Below are 21,336 nucleotides of genomic sequence, written 5' to 3' on the forward strand. Positions count from 1 at the left end.
CCCTTGCCACAGCCACAGGAGCCCTCACGCGGGCTGTGTGGCCAGCGCGTCCCTCGGCGTGCCGCTGGCCCGGCTGCTGGGCCCGGAGCCAAGGCCTGCAGCAGAACAGCAGGAAAAACACAGAACAATGCGTTCCAGGAAAGCGCATTGGGAGAGCTCATCGGCGGCCACACCTGGCTTTGGGCAGCACAGCACAGTCCCCAAGACACGGCAGGGGAGGAATCTCTGTTACCATCAGGCAGCGCCTCACCCCGGCCCTGCCGAGCTGCGTGGTGGTTGTGCCATCGCTGTGACAGCGGCCACCCGAGCAGGACAGCAGCCAAAGGTGACCAAACAAGCAAACCAGCACCAGTCTCCAGGTGCAAAGGCACTGACAGCCTGTTCATGAAACTGAGCACCACAGCACGGGGATGTGCAACGCTCTGCTCCCAGCCAGGCTTGGCAGGGGCAGCTTTGGGGTCTGGCTGGGCTGGAGAAGCATGGAAGAGAAATACAGCACCTGCAAGCACCCTTGTGCATCCAGCAAAGGCAGCCTGAGGTGTGTACAGTACATAGAAAAGAGGGGAAAATGTCAAACCAATTCCAGTCACCTCTGAAGTGAGCACACTGCCAAGCACCAGTGGACAAAATTTATAGGAGAAATACTCCTGAAACTCCAGACACAGCATCATCTGCCTTTCCACTCCTGCCAAAGAAAACAGGAAAAACATGTATTTTGTCCTTCTGCAAAGCAATCTCCTGAGCAGCTGAATTTTGCTCCTGTAGCCACAGGCCAGGCTCGGGGACTGTGAAGACTTCTTCCCTCCTCATTGCTGACTTTAGCACAGCTTGTTGATCTGCTGCTAATTTTGTACTTCGTTATTTATTTGTGTAACAGCTCTTAGTAAATCCCTGTAGCTAAATCCGACCACGTTTGCTGAGGGCATTAAGAAAAGTTCTAGGGGTTTCCTGTGCAAGCACAGTTTTATAAACACACATCCCACACTGATGAAAGACTCTTTCTACTGATTCACTAGGAAAAAACAAGCTGCATTTCTTTTTCCTTTAACTTTCCCTCCTTCCCACGTTGCTCATCCTCACAGGTCTCAGTAAGCACGGTGGGATGGCAGCCCAGTTACATCTGAGCAGGAAACCACGATGGGCAGAGAACCGAACGTGTAGTTCGTGTTGTTACGGCAGGGAAATGGAACCAGTAAGAGACAGGAATCGCACAAGGAGTCAGAGCACACAGCCGGGAGTGGCAGAGACCGGGGCGAGCTGGTGCTCTGTGTAAGCACAGTGCCGGCCGGGGCTGGCCCAGGCTCGCTGCCGGGCACCTCCCGCTGGCCGGGGGTCGGGAGAGGCGGCAGAGATCCCCGTGTGCGCTGTCACAGAGCCCCGGTAAGAGCCCGCGGGCCGGGCCCTTGCTCCGCCGGCCGGCCGCACAGGCGGAGCACCAGCTCCCTCTGCCGCCCGGCCGCGCTCCGCTGCACATCTGGGCCACATCTGGGCCGCATCTGCACGGCCAGCGGCAGCGGAGACGCCGCGCAGCGACTGCCCACGCCCGGACAGCCCTGCCCTGCCCTGCCCTGCCCTGCCGGGAGGGTCCGGCGCCTGAGCCGCTCCCACACACCCACCGCCTGCCCCCCACCGCCCCTCTGCCCTCTCTCTGCACACTGTCCCCGGGCTGCAGCCGGCTGCTTCCGTCTGCAGGAGACTTTGGAAGGGCTGAATCTGCCTAGGGAGAGAGAAAAGCAGCCCACACCCTCCCTCAAAGGTTACGATCCATGTCTGACTCTGGGCTTCACTCTAACAGAGGAGACAACTGATCCCAGCTTTGCTAGGATGAGGGGGGGGCAAGGGCAGCTCCAAACGCTGGGCCTGAATCAGTTCCTCATGAAGAAAAGGTGAAGTTCAGGGCGTTTTATCAGTCTGGCCTTAGTGGCTCCAGCTGCCCCCTGAGCACTTTATCAAGCCTTATATCTGGGCCTGTGCTAGGAAAACAGCATAAGAACAGGAGAGTGTTCTGCACACACCACGAGGAGCAGGAAATGAGAGGTCTCAGGATAGAGATGGGTTACTGCTGGAGCTAGCTGAGCATCAGGATCAATCACTTTCAACATTTTAGCAGGAGCACCAGAAGTCCTAGCTAGGCATGTTTCCTGCTGGTAAAGAAGAGGAATGTGGTAGGCTACAACAAGAATAAAGAGGTGCTGTCACCTGCTGGCGTTACAGAAACTGGCACAGGATTAGGACAAAGCTTCATGCTTGAGAAGTAGAACAGCCTCTTCTCTGTACCTAAAAGCAGAGAAATGGACTGGTCCAAAACACACTGGCAACCATAGGCTAGCCAGTGAAACCAGGGTACATCAGGCTCTGCCAGAAAAGAGAAGCAGATGTCCCACTGAGCTGATTTCAGTGAGACCTCACCTGAGGCCTCCAGATCACGCTCCCTGCTTAAACCCAGGAGACCAGTTCTGGTGCCAGACATACTCACCCAGCCATGAGCCAGGCTTCACTGTGACCCCACAGGCACCTACAGACAGGGGCCAATCCACAACAGACAAATCACACCTCCAGCTGCAACTCCAGTTGCTCTGGAGAAGTGAGGCTGGCAAGGGTGCCTGCTGAGAAGTTTCCCAGAGGGGCAGATGGCAGTAAGGCAGCCACCCACACAAAGGGGTGACTGCAAGGGATGTGCACACCATAGTGGCCTGGGGGTCCTCCCACTCCAGGGGACACAATACCACAAACCTGGGTTGGGCTGTTGCACAGCATCAGCACTGCACCATCATGGGGCAGTCAGTCCATGCTGCTGTGGAGAGCAAGAATCCTCCTGAGGGAGCCGTGCACACCCTCCAGACAGCCGAGCACTGCTGCATAGTGTGGGTCTCCCACCATGGGTGCATGACCTGACTGAGGGCCAGCACTAGAAAAGGATTTGTTTAAAGAAAATCAGTGGTGGAATTATTGACCAGGAAAGTGTCTGTGTGAAAAATGTTAAGATCATACTCCTAGCTTCATCTTGGCAGAATTCAGCTAATATGAAATACAGGACTTATGAGCAATAAAAGTTCCAGCAGGACTAGAGGACACTTCCTAGCAAGGCTCTGCAGCAGCACCTCAGGACAGAAGAATCAGGTTACCTGGAATCTCTTAGCACCTCTCCAGTTTTCAGACACTCGTTTAATGCAAAGGAAAGCCTGACCTTGCATAAACTACACTGGCTGTGGATTTGGGAGGCAGAACCATTTCCCTGGAAGCAGGAACATTTGCACGTGGATGCACTCCAGCCCCTGCAGGCTCTCCAGAGCCACCAGCAGCAGGCCAACCTTCTCTCCTGATCGAGAACCCATCGAGATACAAGCTCACGTGGTCTTTGTGCCGAGATGCTGAAAACAGGAGCAACAGGGCCTGCAGGAGAGCAGCACTGCTTGGAGCAACTGCTCCTCTCCAGCACAGGCCGGAGGTGCTCCCAGGCCCCGCTGCTGCCCAGTCCCAGCTGAGAATCGCGGGGCTGAGCAGGACACCTCCCCGCAGGCAGCAGCGGTGGGGACACGGAACAAGCCCCTCAGGACTCCCGAGAGAGCAGTGGGAGCTCCCCCAGCAGGGAGAGGGCGCGAACCGCCCTGCCGGGAGCCGCCACAGGGCCGCCAGCGGAGGGGGCTCCTTCCCGCCGTTCCCAGGTCCCGGGAAGATCACACGGACGCCGCGGCAGGCCCCGCTCCCCCTCGGCCCCGCGCACCTGGTGGCGGAAGGCGGCGCCGCGCAGCAGGTCCCGCAGCAGCCCCAGGCCGATGTCGCGGCTGGCGCCCTCGGTGACGAGGTGGAGGTGCAGCACATCGGCGGCGGCGAGGCGGCCGTGCCGCAGCAGCGAGCGCAGCGCCGCCTGCGCCTTGTCGCGGAGCGCGGGGTTGCGCTCCGCCTTGGTGAACATGAACAGGAGGTGCAGCCCGCGTGGCCCCGCGCCGGCCGGGGCGGGCGGCGTGGCGCGCAGGCGGCGGGTGGCGCTGGAGAAGGTCTCGCCGCCGCCGCCCAGGTAGTAGAAGGCGCAGACGGCCAGGGCCGCGGCGGCCGCCAGGGCCGCGGGCTGCGGGCAGCGCGGGCAGCCCCGGCGCGCCGAGCCCCGCAGCGCCGCCATGGCGGGGCGGCACCGCCCCGAGCACCGCCCCGGCACCGCCCCGAGCACCGCCCCGGGCCCGGCACCGCCCCGAACACCGCCCCGGGCCCGGCCCTGGCACCGCCCCGGCCTCGGCACCGCCCCGGGCAATGACACACTACACACACCACAGCCAAGTTTTAGATACAAAGTCTACAGCCGTACATAACGCGAAGGAGGGCGGAGTATACAGTCTGTACAATTACAGCTCAAGGGGGGAAGGGGTTTTTTTACATTTTGCCGCTGGAATGCTTAAAAAACACCGAGTACAGAGGAACGCGCGGAGGAAAAAAAAAAAGTTCATTACTTCGGGGAAAGTAACGTCTATGCTTGAGGATGATTTCATGGCGATTTCTGTTAAAACATGGAAACTTAGGCTCCTAACAGAAAAGTGAGTGGAATATTTCCTCCTCTGTCATCTCCTTCCATGGGAAGAGAAACAAGAAAATAGTGTATGCAGAAAGATAAAGCAAGCATATGGAAGGGTATATACCAAAGTGGTACACTCATCCTTTTCCCCAGTAGTGCCTCTCCAGAGTTGTCCCTGTTTTAAAACTGTGCCTTTGTGTAAGCACGGGAGCAAGGCATGTTGGCTGTCAGAATGCACAAGCCATAAACTCCAACTTGGGAAAAAGTGTCCATAATGAATGGGGCAGATTGTAGCCTGAAAAATGGATTCTCAAAATACTTTGTGTATTGAAGAATCAGAATAATCAGCTAAGTCCTTTTGACACTGTAAAAATATCATGTCCTTTGTACTTACATATTATTATTTGCAGTTTCATCAAAGGGTTGTTTCATAGTCACTGTGTTATTTGAGATTCTCAAGATGAAGCAGCAGAGGTAACATTCACAATTTAAAACAGATGGCTGCAGAGAAGCACCGAAGTCCTGGAAACATGACATCAACCCTCCACTTGTTCTAGTTCTCACCTTTTTAGTTTAGTGCTACAAAGGTTATGCTCTATCCAGGAGACCTAGTAATTTGGACAACAAATGTGTACTGATGTCATAATGCAAAACAGGAGAAACTTCCTCTTGTACAGGGATTTGCTGACAGCAGTTGGAAGGTCTGGTTGCATTTTCTAAAACTATTTCAGTTCAGTATACAAACATGTAAAATATAAAACCCCACAGAGTGAAAAATGCAGTATTAATACAGGATCCTTTAGCACTGTAACATTAAAAGCCACGAATGGTACAATCCAGAATCTCCAAAACCAGTGCTGCCACTGATATCAGTGACTTCCCGGATCAGGTCCTAACGGGCAGAGAGGCTGAAGTCCACAATGTACTAATGAGCACCTGGAACACACATCCATCCGATTGCAATGTGGGCTGTTTGTGAAAGCAAAGAAATACCTCTACAATCCAAATTCACCTTCACCCAAATTCTTGTGAACAAATTCCAACTGTCTAGTACAGGTAGTGGCATAATTCAATATGATCATTCAGAAATTTAAGTTTATATGCACTGTACTGCTACTGACATAAAACATGAAACCTTATGAACCGTCAAAACAATTGATATCACTAACGAGCCACCACAGACACTATTTTAATCAACATGCAATGGACATCCATTACATGGCTGAAATCAAGATGCATTAGAATGTAAACTGAGTTCCAAGAGACTTTTGGAACACATGATCTATAAATAGGAAAGATATTATACTATACTTCAATTGGCTATCTAATACAGAAAATTACTAAAAATCCATGTGAATGATGGTTTTAAAATGTGTTAGGAATCTTCTGCTTTGTCCCTCACTACTGTATTTCATACCTAAAGACAAACATGCACTGGAATTGAATCTTTCCATTTCCTGGTACAAAGTACAAGATATTAACCCACAATGGAACCTTACTGTCTACTATTCCACTCAGACTTCCCTTGCAATAGAGATGGAAGTTTCCTAATATTACTGAGCAGAATATTAATATGAATCAAAACTCAATATGGAATCCAGATCTCCAGAGCTGTGGTGATAATCACACTACTGAGGGCTGAGTCCTGCGTGCCACAGAGGGGCCTGCCAGAGCCTGGTGAGACTGAGCCATCAAACTTAATAGTACATTCATTTCTGCTGATAAGCAACACGTTACCATTGCACCTGACCTGAAAAAGGCTTTAACTGAGTGCAGTTTATACTGGACATCCTACCATACCCAAAAGGACAGGGGAACAAGGCTGAGGACCACAAGTGACACTCGTACTCCCTAAGCCATTGGAAGTCCAGTGCTCCTGACAAGTCACACCACCCGTCAGTCAGGTGGGATTCATCCTTCAGCACAGACAGGCTGATACTGCTTCCCAGACAGATGAGAGTCAGGAACACAACACATGGACATGTAGAGCTCCAGGGAAGCAACTTCTTAGTCTAGAGAAATCATCCTGCAGAATTTGTCACAGAGATTTGTGTCAAGGGAGGAAATCACCAGTGAAGATTTGAACTAAGTCTCTCAGAGCTGTTCTCCAGCAGCCTGGACTGAAACAGCAATTATACCACTAAGCTTTAGGCAGCTTTACATTCCAGCCAACCACACTGCCTGCCAGCCAGGCTGGGAAAGACAAACATTTAGAAAAACCTATGTCTAAGGTGTATATTATGCACTCATATATTACATTGTCCCATCTGTACTCCAGGAATCTTTCTTTCACTAACATCTACTAAAACACCCATTTGCTGGTAAATGCTGCTGATTAGGAAGTATATTATCATTTCATAGGCAGCTATTTAAAAACCAACTTAATAAAAATTACTGCTTACAGGTGATATCCTTAAGTTTCTTATTATTCAGACTAAATGTGCACTTTAAATGGGCAGAATCTGCTTTTCCTACCATAATTAGACCACATACAAAGCAAGAACTGTCTTGTAAGATTATTCTGCTTGGAAATAAAATCCACTGGACAATTCTACAACACTACTAATTTTGTAGCAATAATAATATGCAGACTATTACATTTGATGCAAAATTATAAATGTTTGAAATACCTTCTTAAAACTTAACATGCCAGAGAGTTTAACTTTACCATAGTTTACAGATGTCAATTTGTTTTATCCAAGTTTTGCTTGTCTTTTCACAGAGAAAAGTCAATTCATTTCCTAAATACACTTAAACAGCAGGTTAACAATGCCACAGCTATTAGGATTACTGAAAACTCACATTGATACTATGTCGCCTAAAAACTCTGCTTAAGCTGTCTCCATAGGGTAGACAAATAGATGATAAAGAATTGCATGTGCTGGTTTGAGGTTTAGAAGGATTATTATCTAGGTATAAATAACCTGATATATAAGCATATATCTAGAGACACCATTTATACATGCACAAGGGCAGAGTGGAGCTCACCATTACATAAAGCAAATTGTCTTGCTGCCCTCACAACACAGTTGGAGACTGTGCTCATTCATTACCTGACAGAAATGTGCACTGAAATTCTAGTTTTTCCTGTGCTCACCTTAATTTAGACAACACATAAACATACACATAATTGCAAATTATACAAGGGCTACTGTTTCCTGATAGAAGGGATTGACTGCCCTAAACTGAGAGTGGCTACAAGACATGAGACTTATACAAGCCTAGGGCTTGTAGTGAGAACAGCAAAAAGTAGAAATAGCCTTTGTACAACTATTCTACACAAACTTTGTTGGCTCAGTATTTACTTTCGTGTCTCAAATTTCAAGTTTTCAAGTCAAAATACTACAAACAAACCCCACATCATGTCCAAAAGGATTCAGTTTATTTTTCATGAAAGGTTCCACATGCTCATTTAGAAGGATACTTGCTGCACTGAAAGTTTAATTTAAGATGAAAAGGAAAAAAAAAAAGGAAAATGGACTGCTCTTAGGAATTTGGTCCCCAGGATATATCCCTTTGTGACCGACCTGCAGTCACCAGCAAAAAGGCCAGCCTGGTGCTTGAGCTTCCACTGTGAAAGAGCTTGCAAAAGAGGACAGCCTACCTCTAACCAGAGTCACCGCAGGAACAAGAGAATCTGTTGAGCTGCAGTCCCAAAAATGGAAGGACAACTCAGAAATCATTGCCCAAATTCCCTTCAAACAGTCCCAGAAAATGCAACCCAGACCTTCTTGTCAGAGGCACATTCTTTATGGCAGCAGGGGGACAGATGCCAGCGGGTGACCCTGGGTAGCAAAGCTGCTGTGAGCCCCTGCAGCCCCGAGGGTGAGCTGCCAACGCTGGCCGTGCAGCAGGGGCTGCTTTGCACTCAGCCAGCAGGGACTCAGGGCTTGAAACATCTTCAGCTGCTGAGGTATATGTACTGGAGAACATAAACCAACTCATACACTTCCCCAGCTACCACAATCTAAAGCTACATTGGAGTGGTCATTTTATCCAAACTATCTAACAAAATGCATACAATTCATTCTGTTATAGTAAAAAAAGACTTGCACTATAAGCTTCAGGTTCTTTTCCTTCTTGACACTTAGGACTTGTGGGAATCTGACTGCTGGAAGCGATTTAACTTCTCTGGATTATTTGATGCCATTTGAGAAAAGTCACGAAAAATGTCCTGATAAATTTCATCTCCTAGGTAGAAAAGAAAAGAGAAACAGTTTTAAACATTTGTAACAGTCAACAGCACCCACCACTGCACAAATGCCCTACTGTGCTATCAATTACTGTGTAACACTTAATTCATGTATGAAAACTGCTTCTAGATGGAGTGATGCTGATGTGAGCTCTGAAGGACTGGTTACTTGCATGCATGTTCTGTAGAATTAAACAAAGCCAAATACCTGAAATAGTACCTCACAGGCAGCCACACAGAGGAAAGTTCAGAGTTAGAAAGGAAAAGTTAAAGCACTTTAAAGCAACTTAAAAAGAAAAAAATATTTATTAGCTGTTAAAGAATAAAATCCTTGTTTTTGCAAGGAAATGTTTACCAAGATTCTCTACAGAAAAAAAGAATTATGGCATAAATAAAGATTTACTTGGAAACAGAGATCAGAATGCTTACAGCCAAACAGAATTCTCCATGAAAGAAACAATCAGCAAGCAATAATATATATATTAAAAAAGCAATATTAAGTAAATTATTGTTAATAAATTATTTCTGTCTATTACTTCAGCAAAAATAAAATTTCCACATTAATTTAATCTACATCTTTCATTACATGATTCAGTTTGATCTAAAAGAACAATGATACTTCCCCTAAAATTCTTTTTTTTTTTTTTTAAATCTTCACCCTTTGTGCTTAAACACAACCCTACTACTGGAACATATTCCAAAACATGTTACCCCCTCCCTGTCTACACAGGAAAACACATTCAGGAGTGATTACTTCTTGAGTCATTGCCAAGTAATTCTTTTGCCACTTTAAAATGGACAGTTTTTCATTCATTTTCACATTCTATCATCTATTGGAGCATTTTGGGCCTTGAGCTCAAGTTCTGTTTTAAAACACTAACCATATCCTTTTGTCTTCAAAAGGAATGAAATGCATCAAAGGCTACGTTGGGTCAGGAGCTATGTAGCCATCCAAATTTTAGAGTCTTCCCAACACAGATGGCCACACAGGACACAAGATCCCAGCACTACTGTTTCTTGCTGACAGCTTGATTAATAGCATGACAAAGAAATCAACCCAACATCTCTCTCATCATGTACATCAAATATGAAGGTTTTTTTTTCTAACATGATTGTGGAAGAAAAGAATGTTTTTGTGCTTAAAAGTTTGCACTACTGGGAAAAGTTCCATTGTTTTGTTTTTCAATTTTTTAATGCACATTTGCAATGTTAAAACTATAATTCTTTTGGAGATGAGACTCCATTCTTTTAAAAACACTTTCACAAATAATAACTGACCTTCCAGAAATATTTAACAGGGCAGTAACACAATTCTTTCCAGACTTTAAAAGATTAATACATTCAATACTGCTCCACTAGGAAAAGTCAGCTCCCTTTTGGTTTTCAGATTTAATTTCAAGTATGGTGTCCCTGCCCATGGCAGGGGGGTTGGAAATAGATGATCTTTAAGGTCCCTTCCAACCCAAGCTATTCAGTGATTCTGTGTTCTAGAGATGAAGCAGGCACAGGATAGGTTTGATTGTAACAGCTTGTGAGAACTACTTGCTCTGGGAAACCAGCACAGAATGGAGCTGTAACATTCACCAAAAGAATAGCTATGAAGGGCAAAAGCAGAATTAGGCTTCTGTGTTAAAAGCAATTATGCTTTTAATACAGAAGTGGGTTCCACTGGTGAATGAAAACTGCAGTTCAAGTTGCCACACTTGGTTCTTTCAAATTAACTTGTAAGCAGAAAAAGCTATTTTTGAAAGATACACTGTGGCTCTGGTTTTGTCTCTATTACATAACAAAAATATTACATACAAAAATAGACTAAAATAAAGTGCCCCTTTAGTTTGTACGTTGCATTAATATGCTTGATACTGTAAACCTTATCATTATTTTAAAATTCTACTTTAAAATTGAATTCTGGAAGTTCCCTTTCTAAGCAATGTTTTCCCTAAAGTGCAGATTATATGTACAAAAGTACTGCAACACTGCTTTACCATTTCACACCAGAGTAACTCAAAAGGCACACATCATACATTCAAGAAAAGGTAGGAAGAAAAATTAGCAATGCTAATATCAAAGAGTTAGCAAGACATACTGTAGCACCAGGAGATGAGCACTCAAGTATTATACAGAAACAGCACTACAGTGCATATGGCTTCTACCACCAGAAATCACTTTTTAAAGCTGGTTTCAGCTAGTTCCCATTCCAGGAATGTTTTGGAAGACCAACTGTACCTTGCAAAGCAATATATTCATTCTCTCAGTAGCTCAAACCAGCCATATATATTTAAATTATAAATTTTGATGCCATTAGCTACATGAGCAATTGTTTATCAGCTGCATTGCTAGAGCTGAGAAGTAGGCAGTTGGCTTCATTCTGATGACAGCAAACTCATAAAATGATATTTATCCTCACACAGCTACCAGCAAATATACAATTGTCTTGAAAATCCTTATTTTCTTCTAAAATAATAATTTTGGAACACTGGAATTCTAAAGTAAGGGCAGTGCAGATAATTTAACATGTATAAGGAGTGAAAAAGACCTGTATCCTTCAAAACCACAGAAAGGTGTAACACCTTGTGACAGCAGATTCTGTGCTTACACTGGCACAATCCTTCTACAGTGGACAAAAACATTCAAAACACTCAAATATTGACTGCAACTTTTAAAATAAACTTCAACAAGTATCAGAGTGGAGGGGGCAGAGCTGTGCTATCCAACGACACAATAAGATCTCTGTCTGGGACTCTGTGCTTAATTTCAGAAGTTATTCTAATGAAGCCTCCCCTTGATTTTGGGCAAGCTCTGCCTGTTGTGGCAAATCCACTCTTCACTGTCAATCTCACCTCACCAGCTGTAAAGTGTGTGGATGAGATTGCATCAGCTGCAGTCTCTAGATTCTACTGCTCCACTCTGGTAACATCCCCCTGCCCAATCCTCATGAACCAGTGGAAAACACATCAGGGCTTTATAGGAGTGAACTGAGAGCACTCAGCACTCAGCCTGAAAAACAAGGTTCACCTTTCACGTCTGCCAGGAACAGCAGGGTGTTTTTAGCTGTCTAACTACACAGTCAAGTGTGCCTTCATTATTGGTACTTGCATGAAATTAAATTACCTTCCTATGGAAGCAAATATCACATCAGAGCACGGTGTAAATTAGGTCTGAGTGCCTGAGAATAAAGTTGTACATATGCATTAAATATAATTTGTTACTTTCTAGCTGGAATTGGCTCAAGTATCTGCCAGCTTCTATTTGTTTTTTAACCAATCAGAAAGAAACTCTGCATACAAAAATACATACTTAAGAATGACTGCTTTGTTTCTTATTAGTATCTTAACAAATAAAAATATTTAAAAATAAAGTTTAAGGAAATAATACTTTCCTATTTTTGTCTGGAGGCAGTTTGAAATATTTGATGTACATTTTTTACATTGGTGTGCAAGCATTTTTTTCTTAAAAAAGAAAAAGTGGACCATTCCACAGGAAGGAGAATGGCGTCCTGGAATAAGATGAACTCTTCAATAGTCTCTAAGTAAGCTGAGTCAGAAAGCTGCTACTAAATAATGTCAGGTAAATCCTAACATGACACAAATGTCAATGAAACAGCAATAGGAGAAAACTGTGGACAACTACCAGCAAAATAGGGTGGTCATGGCTGTAGCAACACACTGCTATAATGATGCTCTTTAAACAGTCTCCTTTTAGGTTTCCTAAGTACTCTGACAGTCACACCACTGAATTTCAATGAAGCTTTAGAATGTGGTGGTTTATAAAAAACACTGTTGTATGAAGCAATCTTAAATTTCCTACAGACACTAAGAATCTAATTGTAAACTGATAAATTCCTGTATACACTTCTTATACTGCATTTCAGTGTGGTTATTAGAAGAGTATTGACCTGGCTGCCCATAGAGTCCTTCTGATTCACGCATTTCTTCATTCATCCTTGCTAAACGCAACCTGCCATTCAGAAAACAAAAGGAACAATGTCACCTTCAAAGCACAAAAAAGACTACAATGCAAGACCTACAGCACTCTCCCGAATCTCACATCAAACAGGTCATCTACAGATAGAGTATTTTGATTTTTCTTTTGTTCCCCCGTTTTTATGTACAGGAATTTTGAAATTTCTTTTATTTTTAATGTGAAACAGAATAGCAAAATATAATTTATCTAGTGAGAAAACAGAATGTACAACTTACAGTGTTACAATATCTGCATTTGCAGCTTCCACTGCTATACTCAATGGATCTTTCCCATCTTCATCAGTGGCATGCTGGTTTGCTCCTCGTTTTAGGAATAAGCACACTTGCCTGTTTAGAGAAAAAAAATTGAAGAATACTTTGGACAATAAAGGAAAAAAGCTAATAAAGTCAGGCTAGATACAATGTATTTTGCTTAAATCATCAAAAGTCTCATATGTATCAAAACAGTGCAGTTCATCTAGAACATGTTAACAGAGTAGTAAGCAAACCATTTATTTAATCCACATTAGAAAACACGTGTGTTTTGCTAGTGGATGAGACTGCTAAATCAAAATATTATTTCCCCTCTTACTACTAGAGATAAGAAAAACTTGTATCATCTAGAAATAGTATTAAAATATCAGAATATCTGGGACAATGAAGAAGTCTGACGTGAACAACTACAGTCAAGGATGGCCATGTACAAATTGTGGGGCAGTGAGTTACCCAGTGTGTCCCAGAACTGTGGCGTGGTGCAGGGGCCCCCTCCCTTTCATGTCTCGGATGTTCACGTTGGCCCCATTCTGCAGCAAAAATTCACAAGTAACCAATGAACCCTATGGATGAACACAAAGAAACAACTCAGCACCAGATCTCTAGAATCAAACCAAACCTCTTCTGCCTTCTCACCACTAAGCCACCCAGCAAAGGAAACAAAAAGGAGCTGCTTCCAGCTTTAAACACTACTAGACATATAATTAAAAAAAAAAATTAACAGGAAAAAAGTATTTCAGAAACAACTCTGACAGAACACTGTAAGCATAACTTCAGCATCACATTATCATTCATAAGGGGGGAAGCAAGCAGCTCAAAAGGAACACAGAAATATCATTATTTCCCTTGCTCTCCTCCCCCATCACCAGTGCTGCGTGTCACATACCCCTCGCACTGCCTGAATGAGTGGTGTTGCTTTGTTTTCTTCCACGTTGACCCAGTTTACTTCAGCTCCATGAGCCAATGCTTCTGCCATGTCAGGAAGATTTTTCTCAAAGGCAGCTTGATACAACTGCAATCCTGGACTAGGCTGCTTGGAGTCACAGAACACTGGAGACTCTTGCTTGTCTCCTTCTGAAAAGAAAAAAAAATGCTTACCTAATTCCTGTTTTAACAAGGCACCTCTTGGAATTCTGATTAAAACACCATTTCTCTGGCAATAGGTAGCTCAGCTTTTGCAGAATGCTATGTATTGTTGCCCCATTCTGCCAGGGGAGTTCACAGCTGCCTTCAGCGCCAGTATTCAGGCACAGTCCCTTCACAGAACTATTACTGCAAAGAAAACATTCTCTCCACATTACTGGCATATGTGTATGTACTTCAATCTACATATTCCATGTAATTTCTAAGAAATTGTTTATGGTCTGGAGTGTGTTTTACTGTAAACTGCAAGATATGAATAAAACTCTTTTTCTGTGAAGATGTAGTCATAAAAATATATCTTTATCTGAAAGCATGAGTATGAGGCTAATACTGTTCTGACCTAATTTTTGTTAACAGATACCATTGTCATTTACCAATTACTTGTTGTGGCTGTAATCTTTTGGACTAAAGCACAGTCTTTCTCTTCATCTCAGTAATGGTTATATGGAGTGAAGTTAGAGAGATAAAGATGTTGCTACATAGAGACTTTTGTGAGTTACAGCATCATAAATATTTCTACAACATAATCAAAAAGATCCAAGCCACATGCTGCCTGCCTGCAATAACACCTGTGAACTACTGGATTTAAAACATACCTTAAAAGAGTGCTCATGTAGAAGAATAGGTCTGCTTTATAAACAAATGTTTTGGAAATTTTGAGAAGCCATACTCAATTTATCTGTCAGAACAGTATGCTAAAATTAGCAAATAATTTCATTCATCAACTTAAAGATCTTCTGAAGGAATGATGTTTAAAGACTTGGTCAATCCCACAAAAATAAGAAACAGAAAAAGTAAGCAAGCATGCACAAATAGGACATAAAAGCCTACTATCTGTGTCAAGAGGAATTCTATGTCTCTGGATTTATTTATTTATTTATTTATGAAAGGATCATGCATTTGGCATCAGCCTCATCTGAACGGAAAAAAACATAGTTCTTTGAACCCATTTAGAAGGATTAAATGTAATTTTTGACATTCGACATAAAAGAAAGATCGCTGAAGCAAATTTTACCCTTGCTAAAAGCATTTCAACCAGGACAGCAGACATGAATAGTATCACCAAGCATTAATCTTCTTTACAAAAACAATGCTGCCAAGTGATTAAATGTTCATCTTACAGTGCAAAGCCTAACACACCTGGTTCATACAAACTGTTGGCTGATATAGTAGAGGCAAGGTGTTCTCTGCTGTCATCAGTGCTTGGCTGGATCCCACTGTCACTGCTTCGGACTGTTTTGGGGAGAAACTGCAATTACTATGCAGAGCTGAAGCTACCTGCTCCTCACAGATACCATGATAATAAAGCAAGCTCTTATACTTGGTCCTGAACATAACTTTAAAAAAATGGCTTGTTCTTGTTCAATATTCTTAATGCATCCATGGAAAAATATGAAGTCACATTTTGTAACCATAACATTTACAAGAACAATCATAAATGTCAAAGATAACTAGAAATGAAAAAAATCAGGATAAGTAAAAAAGCTTAAATTATTTCATGAAAATACTAAGCGATGCAGCAGCCTGGAGACAACAGATTGAAGCAGGGAGATGGCCACAACACACAATGGATCACTAGTGCAAACAGTGAACACGCCACAGCTGTAGTACTTACTACTACGGAGTTTTGAAGAGGTATCAAAGTAGGAGAAGAGTGAATCAAGCTCATCAGGACAGAACAGAGACTCCCGCCTCGCCTCGTCGCTACTTACAGCAACCGCTGGGACATGCAGGTTAGCAAAGCACAAAGCAGGCAGTGAGGAAGGGACAGGGCAGGAGAGAACGTTATTGGAAAAACCAAGAAGGATGAAAATACCGAGGAAAGAAGGTGGTTAATATGATTCTGAGTTATAAGCATCCCCATTCCAAATCCTTCCCCGTGTAAAAAAGCACATCTCTGAAGAAGTCTTTTCTTCCCTACACTCTACACTAGGCTACAACCCATTAAAAAACCAGATTCTATAGTCTCTGCATGAGGCAGAAGTCAATTAATATAAAAATATGTTACCTTAAAAAGAATATGGGTAATACAGCTAAGGAGAGAAGTGTGTAAATACCTTTTTGAGATGCTGCACCTTGCTCCCCTGCCAAAAGGGATTTTTCAGGGCCACTGTGCCTTTTCTCTTCCTGACTTGGAGGCAAAACTTTTGTTCCAGGCTCAGGCAGAGGTACTGATGCAGCTTGCTTCTCTACAAATTTTCTTTCCACATATTTTGCTCTGATGTATGCCTCCTTCTCCTGCCTGTCATATACAAAATTCCTGGAGTTAGTAAGCTAATATTTTAGTATTTTCATGTATTAAAAGAATACCTATTTTGTACTAAAGTCAGTAACCAAAATTGTAGCTTGGCATTGCACATAAGACACACCTATAGCACATTGTCAGAAAGATGTAAAGCACACTCTCACTTTCTGGAGTCTTGATTAAATTTTGCATAAGACTCAAAAGAAAGTAATTTTGTTAAGTTCACAAACACATATTTACTTTCAGACAGAGACTTTGGAAAGTGATATGTGGAAGAAATAAGCATTAGTTCCTCTATGTTAACTGTATTAAACCTTTATACAGGTTTACATTGTTAATAACCTACTAATAAACATATACTTAGTTTCTAATGTAAATATAAATTGCAGCATTGGTTACAGGAACATTAAGATTACACAAGAAAACAATAACAAGCTCTAGGTAGGCACAGCCATCAGTTCCATATCACATAGTGAAGCATTTTTCCTTGTAACCTGAGGTTAGCTTAAAACACAACAGCAGTTGTATCAAGCTGATAAAAGGGGCTGTAATTATTGCATTGAAACTGCTGAAAAGCAGTTACTACTAGAAGGAATATCTAGCACATCTCCTACTTTGTTTATATTATCATCACTGTCTCCAAATTGCCAACACTTCATAAAATGCAGTTTTCTACACTACAAAACTGCTAGGCAGCAAGCAGCACAGAACTGGAAAGGTAGTAAAAAAGAAAGTTCTAAGAGATTCTATACAGCAGCACAAAGCATTGGGAATCTACCTTCAAACACAGATTAACATCAGAGAAATAGAAGACAGCAGTATTATGATTTGAAGGCTGCTGTAAAGCAGCAGAGCTCAAGTACAATGTAGGTAGGAAGATGAGAACATTCTGAGGATCAGGGAACAAAAGTCAAATGGAAGAACAAAGTCACTGTAAACAAAAGAAACAGCCACAGGCTCCTTCCAGGAGCACTCCCACACCAAGTACAGCTGGCTGAGCTGGTACCCAGCAGAGGGGAAACAAAATCCACATGTCCACAGTGATGCTCTAGTGTCATCAAAAGGAGGGAGATCACACAAAAAAAAAGAACAAATGAGCAGCAGAAGGGACCAACAGAAGGAATGCCCAATAAAGAGAGAAAGTGAGACAAGGGAGAGATACAGGGAAATGAGTACACTAAAGGAGTGTAACACAGTTAAGTGGCAGCATCTTTTACAGGTGGAGGCTGAAGGAAGCAACAACAAAAGGAAGCAACAGGCATTGCTGGTAAAATACTACCTTTGACTTCCAGATTGTGGCTTCTTTACTCCCACTTTTTCCAACTTCGCTTCATATATTCTATTTATAACATCATTTCCCAATTCACACATAAGCTATAAAGCAAAATGAATAAACTCAAATATAGTTGCAAAAAAGCTTTATCTACCTATTCAGTTGTTTTTAACCTCACTCAGTCTATGTTTACAACTTAGCGTTTTCACTGGTAAAAGTAGACTAACAGAAATAAGCATGGGTTTATATGATAATAATGAAACAATCAGTGAATACAGAGACCAAATTCTGAGTAAAGTAAGAAAAAATCTAGTAATTTTTAAAGTGCTTGAAAAACAACCACCAGAATGACACCTGCAGGCCTCAATAACAAAGGTGCTTTTCCACCAGCTTTGCTGGGAGCTGTTCTTAGCCCATCAGCAAGAGACAATATAATCAACTGCATTCCACCTTACCCAATGGACATAATCTGATACAACTATAGAAAAGGAACAAAGACAAAAGCCTACTTACAGGAGAATTTAACCTTACTGATTGCAATGAACAGATTTCTTGTTTCTAATACCAGGTAGAATACTTAGTTCTGGTATTCACATAAATAGTACAAGAGGTACAGCTTTTTTTTTTTGGAGTGGGCGTGGGAGTTTTCTCAACAGGAACACATTGATAAAAAATATTTAACCACGAAGCACATTGTCTTTTGATTGTTCAGAACAGAGAAGCAATTCCTAAGTGCCAGAATATCACAGCTGCAAATAAATATTTGCATGAGTTATCCAGTTGCACACATGCATCCATGCATGAGTTCCTATTTCAGGATTTTAGTGTCACATGATTTTTATAATCATGGTTCAAGCTACAAATCTGGCACACAACAGCAGCTGCATAAGTATTCCCCTATAGGCCAGAAGTACCTCACTGTTAAGAGCTGACATTCAAATTTTTGAGTATGATGATGCTTTAGGCTGATATATCACTTCCAAAATTTTTAGCCCACTGAAAAACATTATTGGTTTGTAAACAGATTTGACTTTTTAATGTTGAAAATATCAAATGAAACTTGCTACTCAGAGTGCACTTGGGAACCTGAAGGTGTTGTAAATTGTTCCAAATTGCAAGTTTGTAGCACAAATTACTATGGAGTATAAGAAAGTATGAATTAAAATAAACCAACACACAAGTATAAACATTTTCTGCTCAAAACTGCAAGACATACACTGGGTACAAATGTGTTTCCTGCATTAACCTTTCTGATGCAGAGGCTTTAGAACAACAATCTAAGTACCAAATAGAAACCTGTTTCAAAAATACTGTACCTTTAGGAGTTCAGGCTCCCATGAATCCAATGTTAAAGATCTTACTTTTGAAAAGTGGACTCCCAAGCTCCTAAACAACATGGAAAAAAACATTAACCTGTAACTACATGTTATATCTTATCTCAGATTTACCATTAATTTACGCAAATAAAGCAGTCACCTTAATTCTATTTACAAACAAGGGTCTCTAATTTTCTTTCAATATACCTTTGAAGAGGCAAACACCACCCTTGCTAATTAAGCCAGAGCACAAATGAAATGCAGCTGTGAGGAGCTCCCCAACCTGTGTATCCCAGAGCACTCGATGCACAGTGTGATTCCCAGGTTGATACTGGCCCAGCGAGGATCTGCCAAACCACAGTCACAGCAGGCAGCATTACCAGCAATGCACTGGACTCTCTGCAGAGCACTCTCTCCTTTCAACAACTTCTCTTTTGTCTCACTCCCAGATTCTAGGCTCCCTGTAGAAGGGGATGATTTCTTTTCCTGTTTCTAAAAGAGAAAAGACATACACAAATCAATTAAGAGACATGCTAAACTAAAGAAAGTCCCACAGATACTGACTGTACACAAAAATCTAAGAAAAGTCTCTTCTACTAAGGCCAAGGAAAACCACGGAATAAAAAAAAAAAGTTTAGGTTTTTAGAAGACATATAAAACTGAATATCAGAATATCCTATGATTTTTAATCTCGCTACAAAGAAATCTCAAAAATATACAGACCACGTAATATTAACATGATGAATTGAAAGACAGATCAGATATAATTCACAGCCTTCAAAATTTCATTGCATTTCCACTGGAAGACAAAGAATGGATTGTTTCTTCCCTTCTCTCTCATTAAAAGAGGCTTTATGTATTTACAATTTTCAGGATCTAAAGGGAGGTGGTTGTTTGGTGGATTGTTAAACTCACCTCAGATTCATCCCCTTTTTCTCTATATGCTGTGGCAATACTGGTCTGAACAGCCTTAATCCATGCCTGCCGCAGCTTTTCCGAGTCAGCCTGAAGCATGCAGCTCCTGTGACAAATCACAAAGTACTCAGAGACAGTGGCCCAGCAGCTGACATCCAAAGGCACATTGCTCAGGGGTCTGTTTCTATGGGGCAAGTTTCTTGCTATCACAAGTTTAGTAGGCATCATCTAATAAAGACGTTTATTTTAAGATAACAAAGCAGCTGAGCCTTTATAAGCTGCAAACTTCTTATTTCAAAATTATTTGGAGGTAATGCTAATAGATACAGAAATGACTTCCAAAAACTCTGACAATGACTTAGCTTCCTATTCCTTTTCTTATTCCCAATTTCTCTTTTTTATATTCTCAAATGCGTTTTCCACTTGTGACACAAGACAGGTATCAGTCCTTGAAAACACACTTTCATTCACTGACATCAAGAGAGAGTAACTTTAAAGCTCTATGACAAAGAATGAACTATTCTCTCATCAAGAGTAAAATAAACAGGTCATGAAGTACAAAACTATTCCAACACTTCAGGGCTTAAAAAGCACAGACAAGCAAGAGCCAAATGCATGTTATAGTGAACCACAACTGGGGATGCAAACATCAGGATGGACAGCAATCTACTCAAAAGAGAAAGCTAAGGAGGAGTGGAAAGTGTAGATAACCTCAAAGCTAAAAGCAAGTTGACCTCGTATCAAAACTTTAAATATGGTCACATCTCACAATCACTAATGAGGAATCTATGCCCTGCCCTTGCTGTGGCAGGATGCCAAAATTCCCTAAGTACAGCCAATACACTGCTGGAGCTGTAAAATAATTTTATTTTTCATTTTGGAGTTTCATTTTTAGTGGTTTCATTTAGTGCATTCTCAAGTATAATTTAACACTGAGACAACAGTTTATTTATGTACTTCTCTCTCATTGCACCAATCAGAAATGTGGAGAAACACAGACCTATTTTCTACGTTACTAAGCAGCTGATAGTATCAGCTACTACTAAGCCACAGAAGAGCTCTGCACCACAAGCCATTTATGCAAAAAGCACAAGAATGCATGTTTATTTTAATGCCAAAAGTAAACTAAATACCAGGGACCCTTCTCACAGCGTCACTTACTCTCAGCCAAAATTTCAGAGAGCACAATTTTTTTCAGATACTTTTCCTGTTTTGATCTATCCCAAGAGAAATATTAATCTTACATTTTAAAACAATTACATGTAATGATTTTTATTTTTAAATTAACATACACAATTGCTTCTCCTTACTTTGTTGGAGAAACCACCTCAAAACAGAAACGTCTTTCTATGTCTTCACAGTGTTTAACTGTGCAGAGCCGCAAGTCTTCAACAACTACTGTGGGATTATCCTAAGAGACAAAAGTTAACAAGAAGGTCACAGAGGAAAAAATAATATAGTTGATAATAAGATAATTCAATCCTGAATTATTAATCATTGAATTCTATTT

General features: G+C 42.1%; 2 protein-coding genes across 12 annotated transcripts in view; both read right to left on the reverse strand.

Annotated features, from left to right (window-relative positions):
• The window catches only part of XXYLT1 (xyloside xylosyltransferase 1), a 32,433-nt gene extending 28,296 nt beyond the window's left edge, over window positions 1-4,137 (reverse strand). Inside the window, exon 1 of one of the 3 annotated variants that reach the window (XM_064385716.1) lies at window positions 3,725-4,137. In XM_064385716.1, the coding sequence (XP_064241786.1) occupies window positions 3,725-4,120 (396 nt within the window). In that variant the 5' untranslated portion in view covers window positions 4,121-4,137. Of the gene's footprint in view, window positions 1-590; window positions 1,530-2,409; window positions 2,433-3,724 lie in introns of those variants that run through there. The other 2 variants (XM_064385718.1, XM_064385717.1) reach the window with 2 other exon arrangements.
• Window positions 4,138-4,272: 135 nt separating this feature from the next.
• The window catches only part of ACAP2 (ArfGAP with coiled-coil, ankyrin repeat and PH domains 2), a 62,919-nt gene continuing 45,855 nt past the window's right edge, over window positions 4,273-21,336 (reverse strand). For 4 of the 9 annotated variants that reach the window (XM_064385719.1, XM_064385720.1, XM_064385721.1 and 1 more), the window contains 13 exons: window positions 21,137-21,237; window positions 19,827-19,932; window positions 19,195-19,403; window positions 18,912-18,981; window positions 17,602-17,696; window positions 16,135-16,319; window positions 15,693-15,797; window positions 15,218-15,310; window positions 13,821-14,008; window positions 13,388-13,497; window positions 12,899-13,009; window positions 12,595-12,656; window positions 4,273-8,698 (listed from right to left, as the gene is read on the reverse strand). In XM_064385719.1, coding sequence (XP_064241789.1) covers window positions 8,595-8,698; window positions 12,595-12,656; window positions 12,899-13,009; window positions 13,388-13,497; window positions 13,821-14,008; window positions 15,218-15,310; window positions 15,693-15,797; window positions 16,135-16,319; window positions 17,602-17,696; window positions 18,912-18,981; window positions 19,195-19,403; window positions 19,827-19,932; window positions 21,137-21,237 — 1,539 coding nt within the window. In that variant the 3' untranslated portion in view covers window positions 4,273-8,594. Of the gene's footprint in view, window positions 8,699-8,907; window positions 12,657-12,898; window positions 13,010-13,387; window positions 13,498-13,820; window positions 14,009-15,217; window positions 15,311-15,692; window positions 15,798-16,134; window positions 16,320-17,601; window positions 17,697-18,911; window positions 18,982-19,194; window positions 19,404-19,826; window positions 19,933-21,136; window positions 21,238-21,336 lie in introns of all 9 variants that reach the window. The other 5 variants (XM_064385723.1, XM_064385724.1, XM_064385725.1 and 2 more) reach the window with 3 other exon arrangements.

The sequence above is a fragment of the Passer domesticus genome, chromosome 11 (assembly GCF_036417665.1).
Source record: "Passer domesticus isolate bPasDom1 chromosome 11, bPasDom1.hap1, whole genome shotgun sequence".
NCBI lineage: Eukaryota > Metazoa > Chordata > Aves > Passeriformes > Passeridae > Passer > Passer domesticus.